The sequence below is a fragment of the Achroia grisella genome, unplaced genomic scaffold (assembly GCF_030625045.1).
Source record: "Achroia grisella isolate CSIRO2021 unplaced genomic scaffold, CSIRO_AGI_Agris_v1 utg3701, whole genome shotgun sequence".
Classification (NCBI taxonomy): domain Eukaryota; kingdom Metazoa; phylum Arthropoda; class Insecta; order Lepidoptera; family Pyralidae; genus Achroia; species Achroia grisella.
In genome coordinates this window covers 145734-162201 of record NW_026712824.1, presented here as the reverse complement: position 1 = coordinate 162201, position 16468 = coordinate 145734, and the positions used below count along the sequence as shown (strand labels likewise).

The 16468-nt window shown below is 37.2% G+C and overlaps 1 protein-coding gene and 1 non-coding gene across 2 annotated transcripts; both read right to left on the bottom strand.

Annotated features, from left to right (window-relative positions):
- Positions 1-4176: 4176 nt before the first annotated feature.
- On the bottom strand, positions 4177-13801 carry LOC131844043 (uncharacterized). Its single transcript, XM_059192828.1, has 3 exons — positions 13683-13801; positions 12572-12755; positions 4177-4704 (listed from the first exon to the last, which is right to left on the bottom strand). The coding sequence occupies exons 1-3, from the start codon at positions 13799-13801 to the stop codon at positions 4177-4179; spliced, it is 831 nt and encodes a 276-aa protein (XP_059048811.1).
- Positions 13802-13844: 43 nt separating this feature from the next.
- On the bottom strand, positions 13845-13963 carry LOC131844046 (5S ribosomal RNA). Its single transcript, XR_009357568.1, has one exon. It is a non-coding gene; the product is annotated as a 5S ribosomal RNA (ribosomal RNA).
- Positions 13964-16468: the final 2505 nt, after the last annotated feature.

Genomic DNA, 16468 nt, shown 5'->3' with positions numbered 1-16468 from the left:
ATCTACATCTACATATATATATATGTAGATTTGTTTGTACGGAACTTTCGCTTACAGATAGCTAACATTATAAGGAGTAATTTAAACTACTTCTATTTTATATATTTAAAAAAGTATTTAAATTCCATGCAGACGAAGTCGGTGGTAACAACTAGTTTATATAACTACTATAGATAACTATCTTTTGCCCGCTGCTTCGCTCGCGATAATTTATCCCCTTAGGGGTGGAATTTATCAAAATCCTTTCTTAGGGGATGCCTACGTCATAGTAGCTTTATGCATGCAAAGTCTCAGTCCGATCGGTTGAAATTTGACAAAGTTTCATACAAACTTTCATCCCCCATTTTGTTCCCTTGGGGGTATAATTAATCAAAATCCTTTCTTAGCGGATGCCTACGTCATAACATCTACCTGTATGCCAAATTTCAGCCCGATTCGTCCAGTGGTTTGGGCTGTGCGTTGATAGATCACTATGTCAGTCAGTCACCTTTGAGTTATATATATATTCGACGACCTCGGTGGTCTAGCGGTCTAGCACACCGCTTTACGACCGATGGTCGCGGGTTCGATTCCTCGCACGGCACAAACATTTGTATTCATGAGTATGATTGTTTCTATCAGTCTGGGTGTTTTTCTATGTATAATATGTATGTATTTACAAAAAAAAATATCTATGTATATGTATCAGTTATCTAGTACCCATAACACAAGCTTTAGCCAGCTTAACTTGGGTCTAGATGGCGCTGTGTGAATTATCCTGAGATTATATTATTATTATTATTATAAAAATTATATCAGGAACATCTCAGCAGAAAATACTTTTAAAATGCCAATCCATTATTGTGAATCGTGAATTTTGTATTGGTATATAATATTGAAAGATTTTATCCTCCCGCATTTTTCAGTTTTTTCATCTAATATTCAAGAATTCTGAATATTATATTAGCATTTTTAAATGTTTCAAAGATATTTAGCGCAAATATATATATACATATATATTTGACGACCTCGGTGGTCTAGCGGTTTAGCACACTGCTTTACTTCCGATAGTCGCGAGTTAGATTCCTCGCACGGCACAAGCATTTGCATTCATGAGTATGATTGTTTGTCTGGGTGTTTTCTATATATAATATGTATGTATTTACAAAAAAAAAATGTATATATCAGTTATCTAGTACCTATAACACAAGCTTTAGCTAGCTTAACTTGGGACTAGATGGCGCTGTGTGAATTGTCCTGAGATTACTATTATTATTATTTGTTCATTATAGGAGTAGAATTTGGTTATACTGTTTTTTTTTATATTTATGAATATGATTTACAAAAGAAGCAGAGGTTTCTTTAAAAAGTCGTCTGCATAGGTACCACAGTCTCCTTATTCCAGCCAAGCAGCTTGCTTTGTAAGTTGTTTCAGTTGTAGAGTAAGATTCCATGAAATTACAGAAGAAGACGTATATCATCTTAATTCTGTGGAATGGCAACGCATGAGTAGTATCAGCATACCAGTATATATTTAATTGTAATTTCGAATATTTCTAACTAGTTAGATTTTTTTTATATATAATAATAATAATAATAACCTCAGGACAATTCACACAGCGCCATCTAGACCCAAGTTAAGCTAGCTAAAGCTTGTGTTATAGGTACTGGACAACTGATACAAATACATAGATTTTTTTTTCTTAAATACATACATATTATACATAGAAAACACCCAGGCCGATACAAACTATCATACTCATGAATACAAATGTTTGCACCGTGGAAGGAATTGAACCCGCGACCATCGGAAGCAAAGTGTTGTGCTTAACCGCTAGACCACCGAGGCCGTCGATAATGATAATGAATTTTTATTTACATAACTTAATTGTACAACTAAGAACCTAAAATTAAAAAGCTTAAAAATATAATAAATAACTAAAATATATTATTAAAAGGGATCCCTTTAGGCAAAGTTCCGAAGTTAGAATTTAGAAATATTATATAAAAATTTCGAGTCACTGTGCGTGTAACAAAACTCATCCAAAACTGCTGGACTGTCTAATTAAATTTTGTATATATATACAGTAGGTCTGAGAATAGGCTGTAAACTATTTTTTATACCCATATTACGTGATAAGGGTAGTAAAACACAATATTTTGTTGAAGAAATTTTTTTAATTATATTTTTTAATGAGGATATCCGCAGAAGAACCAGAGTGACCGACATAGCCCGAAGAATTGTAAAACTGAAGTGGCAATGGGCAGGGCATATAGCTCATAGGACGGCCGTTGGGGCAGTAAAGTCCTCGAGTGGCGACTGCAGACCGGAAGACGTACCGTGGGAAGGCCTCCAGCGAGGTGGACCGACGACGGTCTGGTCAAGATCGCTGGAAGGCATTGGATGCGAGCAGCGCAGGACCGATCGTCGTGGAGATCTTTGGGGGAGGCCTTTGTTCAGCAGGACGTCTTCCGGGAGATGATGATGATGTTTTTTTTTATAATTCGCTTTAAGAATTATATTCAACCTTAAATTTCACCCTTCTACCATTAACTTCTATTTATAAAGGCGATGTTTAATCGTCTTTTGTAAAGTTAGTTTACATAGTTGTCATTAGATGGCGCTGTTCAATTTCTACAACGCGATATTGTTTCGTTTTGTAGTTACGGACGCGTTGTAAGATTGATTATTGGTTAGAGGCTTTTGATTTGTTTACATTAATGTACATATTGTTTTTTATTATTGTGATAATTGTGGTAATTACAGTGTTTTAATTCTCCTGACTTTCATTAAAGTAATGGAAGTGTATTTGTGAAGCAACGGCGAGTGTACAGCGATGTTAATTTATATGCCAAAACATCAGTTGCCAGATCAGCTAGTCTTTATAACCAACCCCTATTTTTAATAGCAACATTAGTACTTATCTTATATGGCAAAACATTTGCCGTGTTACTATATATATTTGGACTTGGTGTGTATCGTATCTAATAAGGCTCTAGGAAACGTGAGGGGTTGCTGCAATAAAACCTGTTTACGAGTCCACCCCGTAACGTCTAATGCAACAGCAATATCTCATCAGGTTGTATGAATCTGTTTGTATCTTCAAGTCACATAAACTGTGGTGGACAGAGATAAATGGGAATAGGATGATTCAAAAGTACAAACAAACATTTTAAACTATTATATACATATTTTATTTTATTTATGTACTGGCTGTTCCGCGACTTCCTCCGTGTGGAATTTAACTTTAATTTTCTAAAATAAAATTAGTATAAATTACGCCTTAATACATTAGCTACCTGCCAAAAAAAGTCCCGTCAAAATCGGTCCAACCATTTTGAGAGATTAGCCGGAACAAACAGACAGACAGATAAAAATTGTAAAAAATGATATTTTGGTCTGTGTACCGTATTTATGTTCATTTCTAAAATAAAAGTAGCTGCTCTCCTACTCCTTATTACATCAGCTGCCTGCCAAAAAAGTCCCGTCCGAATCGGTCCAGCCATTTCAAAGATTAGCCGGAACAAATAGACAGACAGACATAAAATTGTAAAAAATGTTATTTTGGTGTATTGTATTTATATTCATACGCATGTAGTAAAAAACGGTTATTTCAGTATTACAAACAGACACTCCAATTTTACTTAATTCGAAGAATTTCTTCAGTGTCATACTGACAATGTAATACTAACATATTTAATTTATATTCAAATTCAATTTAAAATTCAAAAATCATTTATTCATGTAGGACATTTTAGCCGCTTATGATCGTCAAATTTTTTACATTATATTTTTCATTTTTTCTGTAGTTCAGTATATATGTAGATCCAATTGAAAAGAATTGGCAAGAAACTCAATTGAATTACTTTTTTTTAAAGCCAGTTTATTTACAATGTATATATATATATATATATATATATATATATATATATATATATATATATATATAGTTATTTTATTGTTAATATTATTATTATATACATTTTCTTTGCATTAAATTCCTTCCAAGTAAAGATAAATTGAACAAAAGTGGCCGACACAATATTGACTCAGTCCTCCAGTGTTCTCTAATTAAGGTGCTGTTAGATGGGTTCGTAGGAAAGGGTCTTGTAATTTAATTTTTAAATCATGAAAGTTGGACTCGCATTTAGGGTTCCGTAACTACTTCTTCCTCTTCCTCTTAGCTCTGTCCCACTTTATGCGGGATCGGTTTTCCTAATTTTTCGGCGCCAGGACAATCTGGCCTGGGTTGTCGGGTCGGGCAATTTTTCCGCGGCGACAAGCTTGTTCATACTGGTCCACCAGGTGGCTGGAGGACGTCCTCTACCTCTTTTGCATTCGGGTAGTTTTAAGCCTTTTTTGACCACGTAATCCTCGTCACTACGCATTACATGGCCATACCATCTGAGACGGCTTTCGGTAAGTTTCTCCGTTATTGGGGCCACTTTGAAACTACCGCGGATGTATTCATTTCGCACCCTATCTAGTCTCGTGACTCCACTAGACCACCGCAGCATTTTCATCTCGGTGGTATGAAGCTTTTGTACAAGTGTCCCCTTTATTGGCCAACATTCTGCTCCGTACAACATAGCCGGCCTCACCGCTGTCCTATAGATTTTACCCTTAGTTCGCACAGGCATGCGAGGGTCGCATAGGACTCCGGTTAGTGATCTCCACTTCTGCCAAGACACATTAACTCTGTGAGTCACATCTGGCTTCCGTAACTACAATATGTTTAATTTATATAAAGAAAATCTGTTCTCTAATTTGTGGCCTAAATTGTATTTTTGATACTGCAACACTGAAACGTCGGTATTTCAGCGGGCCATAGACAATATGTTAACCGTTATACTTTAATATTCGAAATACATCAACGATCATATACGCATTATCATTGCAACCCAGTATCAAGTAAATTAAAATACTAGCCACGAATCTCCGAGTTTCATTACAACATCAAGACCTCTTCTCAATAAAAGGCGTAAACAAAATGATATTCTACCTCGTAAGTATATGGTATAGAATGCTAAACATTTTTAATAGTGCAATCATTACATACTATAAAACAAAGTCGTTGTCTGTCCCCCCTCCGATCGATCCCCCGTCCAATTCAGACGGGGATCGAAATTACGACGGCCTGAGCCGAGGTTCGAACCCCTAGTGGTGCCCTCAGACTAAAGTCGTATCCGTCAGGCAGGAGTTGGCCTTCAGCCGCTCCATAAGTCCTTCCGCGGTTTTGGAGTGCCATCTGCACTCGCCCCATAACGTCCGGTGAAGCTGTAAAGGCCAGCTACGGCCAACAGCATTAGAGTAGTCCGAAAAAAAATAAGCTGTTTGTCCGTCCCTATGTATGCTTAAATCTTTAAAACTACGCAACGGATTTTGAAGCGGTTTTTTTTAATACATAGAGTAATTCAAGAGGAAGGTTTATATGTATAATACATGTGCATCCGTGCGAAGCCGGGCTGGGGTAGCTAGTAAGAAATAAATAAATAAATTAGACGCCCTCGGTGATCTAGCGGTTTAGCACACCGTCTTCAGATTCAGATTTTGATTGAGCAGATGATAGTGCTGTTTCAAACGGATAGAAAAATATAACATTTCCATTATTTTGAACCCTAAAACCTCCCTATTAAAATAAGAAAGCCTCCCCTAAGAATACATAATACGTAGTTACTTGAAGTAAAGGAATATTTGAAAAAGTTCTAAAATGCATACCTTTCTTTCAGGATTCCTTAAATATTAATAAATTTAACCTTCCAACATCTTGATCCGACAGGACTCGAACCCTTATCCGCGCTGAGTGCTTTCACACTGCGGCTGTTCTTCTATCAAATGATAAATTCAACATCTTTTTAGAAAGCTATTAAGATTGAGATTTTTAATATAACTAGGATAGTAAGTATTCGCGACAGCTCCTCAGAAAAAACAGTGGATTGTATAATGGTCTCTTGAAACCCCTTTCTCTTACTTCCAAGGACCTCGGTGGTCTAGCGGTCTAGCACTTTACGTCCGATGGTCGCGGGTTCGATTCCACTCAGGGCACAAACATTTTTATTCCTGAGTATGATTGTTTGTATCAATCTAGGTGTTTTCTATATATATTATGTATGTATTTACGAAAAAAAAATCTATGTATTTGTATCAGTTATCTAGTACCCATAACATAAGCTTTAGTTAGCTTAACTTGGATCTAGATGGCGCTGTGTGAATTGTCCTGAGATTTATTATTATTATTATTTTTATATGTAATACGTATATAATACAGTCACATAGTATCAAAAAATATATATCCACGTATTTGTATCAGTTGTCTAGTATCCATAACAAAAAAAAATTAAAGTGTCTGTACGTAATTTCCACATTTCACTAAATTCGTTCTCCATGTATATTATGTATTAAAAAAAATAATGTAGATATTTGTATCAGTTGTCTAGTATCCATAATACAAGCGCTACTTAACTTAGGCCTAGATGGCGCTGTGTGAATTGTCCAAAATATTAAATATCAAATATCATTAAACTACAAATTCAAATTCAAAATATCTTTATTCATGTAGGTCTATTACAGACTTATGATATGTCAAATCTACCGTCAGTTCGGAATGATTTCGAGATGAGAGGAACTGACAAGAAACTCAGCTCGTATTTTTTTTAAATGTTGTACATATTTACAATAATACAGATTCATTTAAATTCAAATTTGGAAGAATAGAGTGACCACCAGTATATGCTGTATATATACACAATGTGCCAAAAGAACAGTGTTGTAATAGTGGAAAATAAGTTAAAACAGTTTTCAAGTGAAATGAAATATTTAGCAGGTCAGTCTTGAAATATAAATATAGAACTGTAATAACGGTTGTAACGTTACAAAGGAACGTGCCGTTATAGTATCCATGTTCGTAGAAGACGTTCCATCGTTTGCAGAAACTCCCAATGGGCAGTTTGGCGAGCTTCCAACGCTAAAACTCGTGGTCCATGCACCGGTACACTGACTGCTCGTTTCATATCAACTTTTAGGTTCAATTGTTCGGTTGCATTATTAACTGGTACGTTTCCAGCCGATTTCGCAGACTGAACAATTCAGTGTGTTTCTGCTCTGCTCCGATTTGGATGATTATTTAAACAACAGGTCATATTTAGATCTCTTAATTTTGTAATACTAATTTTAGTATATTAAAAAAATGTGCTCTCTTTATAAAAAAATTGGGGAAGCAAGTTGTTAGAAATAGAAATAGAAATAATCTTTTTTCAACTGAACTCATGCAAGCATAGTTTGATTCTACTTGAATTTTGAATAGTCATATTTTGATTCTACCACTCATTCGGAACGCAGATTCATTACAAGAAGAATGAGCAAGAAACTTGTGTGTTGCTCTTTTTAATAGATGTTTTTTATATATATATACATATAATTACAGTATAACAAGTAAGAGGCATACGATAATCAACATAGAAATCGCTAAGCACTCATTATTAGTGTAATCAGATAATATTGTCAGTGCTATGGATTTCAAGTTTTTCTGTATAAACATTATTGTTGTTAACGAATTCTTCATTCTTGTTGTTGTGCGAACCCAAAAGAAATTATTTTTAGTATTTGAGGGGCTAAAAATTTTTAAATGGAATAATTGATAGAATCAAGATTGGTCAAGATCGCTGGAAGGCCTTGGATGCGAGCAGCGCAGGACTGATCGTCGTGGAGATCTTTGGGGGAGGCCTATGTCCAGCAGTGGACGTCTTCCGGGCTGCGATGATGATGATGATGATGAATTGATAGAATTAGATACATTTTAATAATAGAATTTGTATTTCTTGGGAATATACGTAACATAACAGGAGAATAATAATTGCAAAGGTTTAGTAAATACAATAAATTCTGAATCAGAAAGACAAACTTCCTTTATTGGTTTATAATAAAGTCACTCTCGCTGTCTGTACCCTTAGATCTCTTAAACTACGCAACGGATTTTAATGCAATTTATACTATAGATAGAGTGATTCAAGAGAGAGATTTAGAATTTAGAATTTAGAAGTAAGGAGCCAACGGAATATCAGCGCCGCAGAGTTATCTGTAGCATTATGCTGAGTTGGCTGCCTTTTCACTTTTGCGGCACATAAAGTCACCTACATTTCTTTTATTAATTCGTGTTTTTTCTGTATCTTATATATGTTACGTGTTTGTAAATGTGAATAAAGAATTTATCTATCTATCTATATGTATAATACATATAGATAGATGGTCCTCGGTGACGACCTCGGTGGTCTAGCGGTCTAGCACACCGCTTTACGACCGATGGTCGCGGGTTCGATTCCACGCACGGCACAAACATTTGTATTCATGAGTATGATTGTTTGTGTCGATCTGTGTGTTCTATGTATAATATGTATGTATTTACAAAAATATCTATGTATATGTATCTGTTATCTAGTACCCATAACATAAGCTTTAGCTAGCTTAACTTGGGTCTAGATGGCGCTGTGTGAATTGTCCTGAGATTATTATTATTATTATTATTAACTTGGGACTAGATGGCGCTGTGTGAATTGTCCTGAGATTATTATTATTATTATTAACTTGGGTCTAGATGGCGCTGTGTGAATTGTCCTGAGATTATTATTATTATTATTAACTTGGGTCTAGATGGCGCTGTGTGAATTGTCCTGAGATTATTATTATTATTATTAACTTGGGTCTAGATGGCGCTGTGTGAATTGTCCTGAGATTATTATTATTATTATTAACTTGGGTCTAGATGGCGCTGTGTGAATTGTCCTGAGATTATTATTATTATTATTAACTTGGGTCTAGATGGCGCTGTGTGAATTGTCCTGAGATTATTATTATTATTATTAACTTGGGTCTAGATGGCGCTGTGTGAATTGTCCTGAGATTATTATTATTATTATTAACTTGGGTCTAGATGGCGCTGTGTGAATTGTCCTGAGATTATTATTATTATTATTAACTTGGGTCTAGATGGCGATGTGTGAATTGTCCTGAGATTATTATTATTATTATTAACTTGGGTCTAGATGGCGCTGTGTGAATTGTCCTGAGATTATTATTATTAGTGCGGGTCGCTAGTTATATAAATGCTCAATAAAAGTCATCACTTTTAATAAGTGGTGATCACGTCATCGCAAATAATTATATTCTCTATTTATATTATGCACTATGAATTTAACTTTATTTTTTCCTAAAATAAAATTAGCCTAAGTTACTTCTTATTCATCAGCTAGATGCCAAAAAAAGTCCCGTCAAAATCGGTCCAGCCATTTCAAAGATTAGCCGGAACAAACAGACAGATAGGGAGACAAAAATTGTAAAAAATATTATTTTGGTGTATGTACCGTATTTATATTCATATGCATGTAATAAAAAACGGTTATTTCAATATTACAAACAGGTACTCCAATTTTATTTGTATGTATAGATGTGTTTACAAAATAAATGTATAAGTATTTCTATAAGTTATCTAGTACCAATACTCAAACACAAGCACTCCTTAGGTTAGAGCTAGAACTTCTGTGAATTGTTCTGAGTTCTCACTACTTTCAGTGTGAGTGAGAGAGTGAAGAGAGAGAGAGAGTGAAGTTATATAGAATTTATTTGACAGAAATGCATCCGAATAATAAAAAAGAAACAACTACAGGAAACAGTTCAACTTTTCATAAAATACATTCTGTGTAGCTCTACACTGTAGGAGTTCTCACTACTTTCAGTGCGATAGCGTGAAGTTATATAGAATTTATTTGACAGAAATGCATCCGAATAATAAAAAAGATACAGGAAACAGTTCAACTTTTCATAAAATACATTCTGTGTAGCTCTACACTGTAGGAGTTCTCACTACTTTCAGTGCGATAGCGTGAAGTTATATAGAATTTATTTGACAGAAATGCATCCGAATAATAAAAAAGATACAACTACAGGAAACAGTTCAACTTTAGATAAAACATATTCTCTGTAGCTCGACACTGTAGGAGTTCTCACTACTTTCAGTGCGATAGCGTGAAGTTATATAGAATTTATTTGACAGAAATGCATCCGAATAATAAAAAAGAAACAACTACAGGAAACAGTTCAACTTTAGATAAAACATATTCTCTGTAGCTCGACACTGTAGGAGTTCTCACTACTTTCAGTGCGATAGCGTGAAGTTATATAGAATTTATTTGACAGAAATGCATCCGAATAATAAAAAAGAAACAACTACAGGAAACAGTTCAACTTTCCATAAAATATATTCTGTGTAGCTCTACACTGTAGGAGTTCTCACTACTTTCAGTGCGATAGCGTGAAGTTATATAGAATTTATTTGACAGAAATGCATCCGAATAATAAAAAAGAAACAACTACAGGAAACAGTTCAACTTTAGATAAAACATATTCTCTGTAGCTCTACACTGTAGTCTGCTGGAGTAGTCGATAGATGAACTATCTGCAAACTGGCTAAGTATGCAAATACAGTCCGGCGAATATTAAATCCCGACCGCTTTTGACGCGGCACCGGCGCTGTCGAAAACTCAATTGATCCCGTTGTGCCAATCATTTGAATGCGTTGTAATTCTCCATGGCTCCATTTGCTGATTGAAATGTATGTTTATGGAAATTCATGAATACAATTTCTTTATTCAATGAATATATTTCATTTATTTCATAAGGAGTCGTATTTGAAACATAATCAGGTAAATAATGTAGTTTATAGAAAGAAAACATTGTTTACTGGCTTTCGACAACAGTCCTATAATCTATACATATAAATAAAATTGGACTGTCTGTCTATAATATTGAAATAACCGTTTTTTACTGCATGCATATGAATATAAATACTGTATATACACCAAAATAACATTGTTTACAATTTTTGTCTGTCTGTCTGTTTGTTCCGGCTAATCTCTGAAATGGCTGAACCGATTTCGACGGGACTTTTTCTGGCAGGTAACTAATGTAATAAGGAGTAACTTAGGTTAATATTATAAAAAAGGTCAACAAAGATTAATAAACATAATGGAAGCCAGCCAGACGCTTTGCAAGCTGTTCTAAGAATTTATTCGGTAATACCGAGATATTGTAATAACAGTTTATAGAAGTAATAAATCCATACATATAAATATAATTGGAGCGTCTGTTTGTAATATTGAAATTACCGTTTTTTACTACATGCATATGAATATAAATGCGGTACATACACCAAAATAACATTTTTAAAATTTTTGTCTGTCTCTCTGTTTGTTCCGGCTAATCTCTGAAATGGCTGAACCGATTTTGACGGAACTTTTTTTGGCATGTAGCTTATGTAATAAGGAGTAACTTAGGCTACTTTTATTTAAAAAAAATAAAATTGTAATAAGGAGTAACTTAGACTATATTTATTCTAGAAAAATAAAGTTAAATTGCACGTGGACGAAGTCGCGGGTACAGCTAGTAATTAATATAATATATGATTTTATTTAATAAATTTATACACTCTTCAGAATTTGCACCAGTTTTGTCATATAAAAAAACAATGTCTTTGTATCAGAAGTCATGCTTATTAATAAATGATTTCCAATAAAAGCACATATGAAAAATTGAAATTAGTAATGTAATAACATAAATTTCGAGATTCTCCCTCCTTCCTCTTAAATCACTCTATCTATTTAAAAAAAAACCGCTTCAAAATCCGTTGCGTAGTTTTAAAGATTTAAGCATATATAGGGACGGACAGACAGCGACAGCTACTTTGTTTTACACTATATAATGATATATATAACCGATATAGATCTAAAATACAAACCTAAAACAACAATACATTATAAAGAAACAATAGAATATATACAAAACACAGAGTTCATTGTCTTCAAACACAACAAACGTATTGGAAATTTGCGAATAAACAAAATTACAATTAAACTGTACCCAAGGATATCTTTTTGTCAGTACACGTTTTGAGTATAACGTAATTGTCTGTTTTAGTAGGAGCTGGAAATATTAGGGATTCCTCAATAATAGAGCGTCGACTGAAGTGTTCTCCTGTATCGATTTAATGGAGTTAGGGAAGGTATTGGTGCGGACAATTTGATTTAAACCTTTTTATCGACTAAATACAAGACCTTCATGTCTCGTTTAACTGACTATAAATAAAGACAGTTCTTTTTTATGTGAGTGATTTGTATTACAGGTTATATTTTGGACCCCAGCTTCTCACAACTGCTGTGCCCGCCACTTCATCTGCGTAAAATAGCGGCCATTCTACATAAATAATGAAGATACTTTCATACAACATTTCATCTCCGCTTTCAACCCTTTTGTTTTTAAAAGTACCCTATGTCCTTTCTCGGGGTCTAGACTATTTGACTACACGTATTTATTGCCATCCATGTTTGTGAGAAGAAAAAAAAAATATTATTATAATTCCACACAATGGCAATCGAGCCTACCTGATAGTACCATTACCATCGCAAATATATAGCATCATGATATCACGTTATCATTCTATATTGCACTTACATAATAAAATAAAAGATTGTTCTAAAAAAAAGTGAGTACGGGTGGGCTTATCTATAAAAACTCAGTCAGTCGAGGTCGTCCGCTGGTCCTTACGGACCGCCGGGTGCGGGCCTCGAGCATATGCTCTTTGCCCGGGCGTACTGCTGGGGTGTGCCACCCCAGCGTCGTTCGTTTACCGGCCGGCCTGCCGGCCGGCCGGTAAAGCCTCAGCCGGCTGCTTCCCAGCAGCCGGCTGAGGGAGTCGTGGGAGGACTGTTTAAGTCGCTCGCCGAGCCGGCTTAACGCCGCCACGTCACGTAAATGACGTGATCACTCGGTGGAGAGTAAGTCGCGCGGGAGCGCGCGAGTGGCGTCCGGTGGGCGCGCGTGGAGAGGGGCGAGGTCGCGCAGGTGCGCTTCGCGCCCGCTGTCCGCGCGCGAGAACATCGCGCGCGTCAACCGGACGACGAACTGCTCCACCGATGGGACCTTGAGGTCGCGGGCGATCACGTCATTACGGACGTACCGTCCGGCATTTGTGCACAGACGGAGGGCGGCGTTCTGTTGGACCTGCAGTCTCCGCCGCTGTGAGGCCGAGCACAGTGCGTACCATGCGGGGGCGGCATATGTGAGCCGCGAACGAATGTAGGTCTTATAAATGCCTACCTTCGTCCGCAGCTGCAGCCTGGATTGCAAGACCGGTCGCAGCATAGCGCGCGCGGCCTTGGCTTGGGTAACGGCCCGGTCCACCTGCGGCGTCATACGCAGCGACCGGTCGATTTCCACCCCTAGGTAACGCACTGTGCGTTCCCACTGGATGGGCTGGCCTCTCAATACGAGGGGCGGCGGATATTTGCCCCCGGGGCGGGTAAGCAGCGCCACCGTTTTACCCACGTTAACGGTGGTACGCCACTTATCCAGCCACTCGGGGAGCAGGTCCAACAGCCGCTGCATTTTGCGAGCGGCTGCGTAGGCTCGGCGAGACGACGTGAGGAAGGCACTGTCGTCGGCAAATAGAGCGAGGACGACATCCCTCTCTCCCTCTCGGAGCTCATCCCTCAAGGTGGGGATGTCGTCTGTGTACGTCGCGTAGAGCGCTGGCGAGATGCAGCTGCCCTGCGGGACTCCGGCGGCGATTGGGCGTGTGGTAGAGTCACAGTTCTCGACCGAAACGTAAAAGCTCCGGCCCGAGAGGAAAGCGTCCACTACTCGCACGTATGCTGACGGCGTGTTGGTGTCGAGCAATTTCGACACCAAACCGTCGTGCCACACACGGTCGAACGCCTTCTCTATATCGAGAAATACGCCGACCGTGTAGTGGCCGCGGTTGTGCTCGACAGCCATGTGGTGGAGCACTGCTCGACAGCCATGTGGTGGAGCACTAAAAAGCCAACCGCACGTGGTGTTCCCAGGCGGTCACCCATCCAAGTACTGACCACGCCCGATGTTGCTTAACTTCGGTGATCGGACGAGAACCGGTGTGTTCAACGTGGTATGGACGTTGGCTGGTATGGACGTTGGCTATAAAAACTATCGTATGAAGCTCGTGATAACACTCACGCGTTACTGTTACGAAGGTTTAAGATAGCAGTCCTCATATCCTGTGAGTTTATTGCCTATCTCACTCTGCAACTGAAATATATATATTATACTAGCTTTTGGCCGACTTCGCTCGCGTTAATTTATCCCCTTAGGGGTGGAATTTATCAAAATAATCCTTTCTTAGGGGATGCCTACGTCATAGTAGCTGTATGCCTGCAAAGTCTCAGCCCGATCGGTTTAAAATTGACAAAGTTTCATACAAACTTTCATCCCCTATAATATCCCCTTGGGGATAGAATTAATCAAAATCCTTTCTTAGCGGATGCCTACGTCATAACATCTACCTGCATGCCAAATTTCAGCCCGATCCGTCCAGTGGTTTGGGCTGTGCGTTGATACATCACTATGTCAGTCACCTTTGAGTTATATATATTTAGATTATGAAGTAGTGTAGCAAGTTGAACCAGTTATGCTCGCTATAAATTTCAAACTTGTGACGGCGTGGTGGGCCGGGTCGATGTGCTCCCTCTAATATGGTTGAGTGCAATGATGGCTGGCTCATCCGTCATACTCGTGATCGGGTGCTGCTTGTAGGGACTGGTCTGTTCAAGTTGCGAACACTGATTAGATTTCTTGTATTTTTGCAGTACCATATGCTGGTGGTCAGTCTATTCTCCCAAATTTGAATTTTAATGAATCTGTAATATTGTAAACATGTACAACATTTATTTGAAAAGAATACGAGCTGAGTATCTTGTCAGTTCTTCTCATCTCGAAATTATTCCGAACTGACGATAGATTTGAGATATCATAAGAGTCTGTAATAGACCGATATGAATAAAGATATTTTGAATTAATTTATTTTTACTCCTTACTTATAGTTATTTTTAATTTTTCGTGTTTAATATACATTATTTATATTATTAACCGGGTCTTAACACGAACTAATTTCATGGCAAATAAATGTATTTACCTCTCTCGACGTTTCGACTAGGTTGCACTAGCCGTGGTCACGAGCTGACTGGAGTAACAGCGATGTTAATGTAGATAGGTGACAGCAGTTTTTTCATCTACCGTCACTAGATTGTTCAACGACAGTTCGCGACACACAGCACTCACGGTATCCGTACACTTATCGACTGTTGATGCTACTGAACTTTGCTTGAATGTATTTATGATTAGATTCCACGCAGATGATAATTTTAAGCCATCCTCTCTGTTGAAATTGGCATGTTTTTTAATTTCAATCTAATCGATTCTTCAACTGAAGTCTACAAAGTAGCAAATGTACAGAAAAAGTGTGTCAAATGCATTTTTTTTTTTAATTATGTATAAAAATTTATTAAATCAATTAAAATAACGTAACACATACTACCATAGATTTGACACACACACACACACAAATACTCTTTTGTTTATAGGCCATATTGGGCATAGGTTACTATTGTTTGTCTATAATCTTACTGAATGTTAAAATAATTGTGGCCGAATTTTATATAAATACTAGCTTTTGCCCGCGGATTCGCTCGCGTTAATTTATCCCCTTAGGGGTGGAATTTATCAAAATCCTTTCTTAAGGGATGCCTACGTCATAGTAGATTAATGCATGCAAAGTCTCAGCCCGATCGGTTTAAAATTGACAAAGTTTCATACAAATTTTCATCCCCTATTTTATCTCCTTGGGGGTAGAATTAATCAAAATCCTTTCTTAGCAGATGCCTATGTCATAACATCTACCTGTATGCCAGATTTCAGACTGATCCGTCCAGTGGTTTGGGCTGTGCGTTGATAGGTCTCTATGTCAGTCACCTTTGAGTTATATATATATATAGACTAACTGACTCGCGCAACTTCGTCTGCGTTTCATTACCCAACCTTTTGCAATATTTTTCATTGCAATTCCGCTCCTATTGGTCGTAGCGTAATGTTATATAGCCTAAAGCTTTCTCGACAAAAGGACTATCCAACATAAAAATAATTTTTCAATTCAAATCAGTAGTTGCTGAGATTAGCGCGTCCAAACAAACAAGCAAACTCTTCAGCTTTATAACATTAGTGTATATGTACAAAACCCACAAAGTGACCAACACCCAGACAGAACCGGGACGGGACACAAGTGATCAATACAACATTAAGAAAGTATGAAACTGTTCCTGAATAATATAAAAACATCGCAATATTGCATCAGACGAGAAAAACTCGGCACCTTTCCAATGGGACCAAGAAAATTGAATCTCGAAATGGGTTTATTTTAATACAAGAACTTTTATAAAAGTACTAGCTGTTCCCGCGACTTCGTCCGCGTGGAGTTTAACTTTATTTTTCTAAAATAAAAGTAGCCTAAGTTACTCCTTATTACATCAGCTACCTACCAAAAAAGTCCCATCAAAATCGGTCCAGCCATTTCAGAGATTAGCCGGAACAAACAGACAGACAGACAAAAAATTGTAAAATGTTATTTTGGTGTAT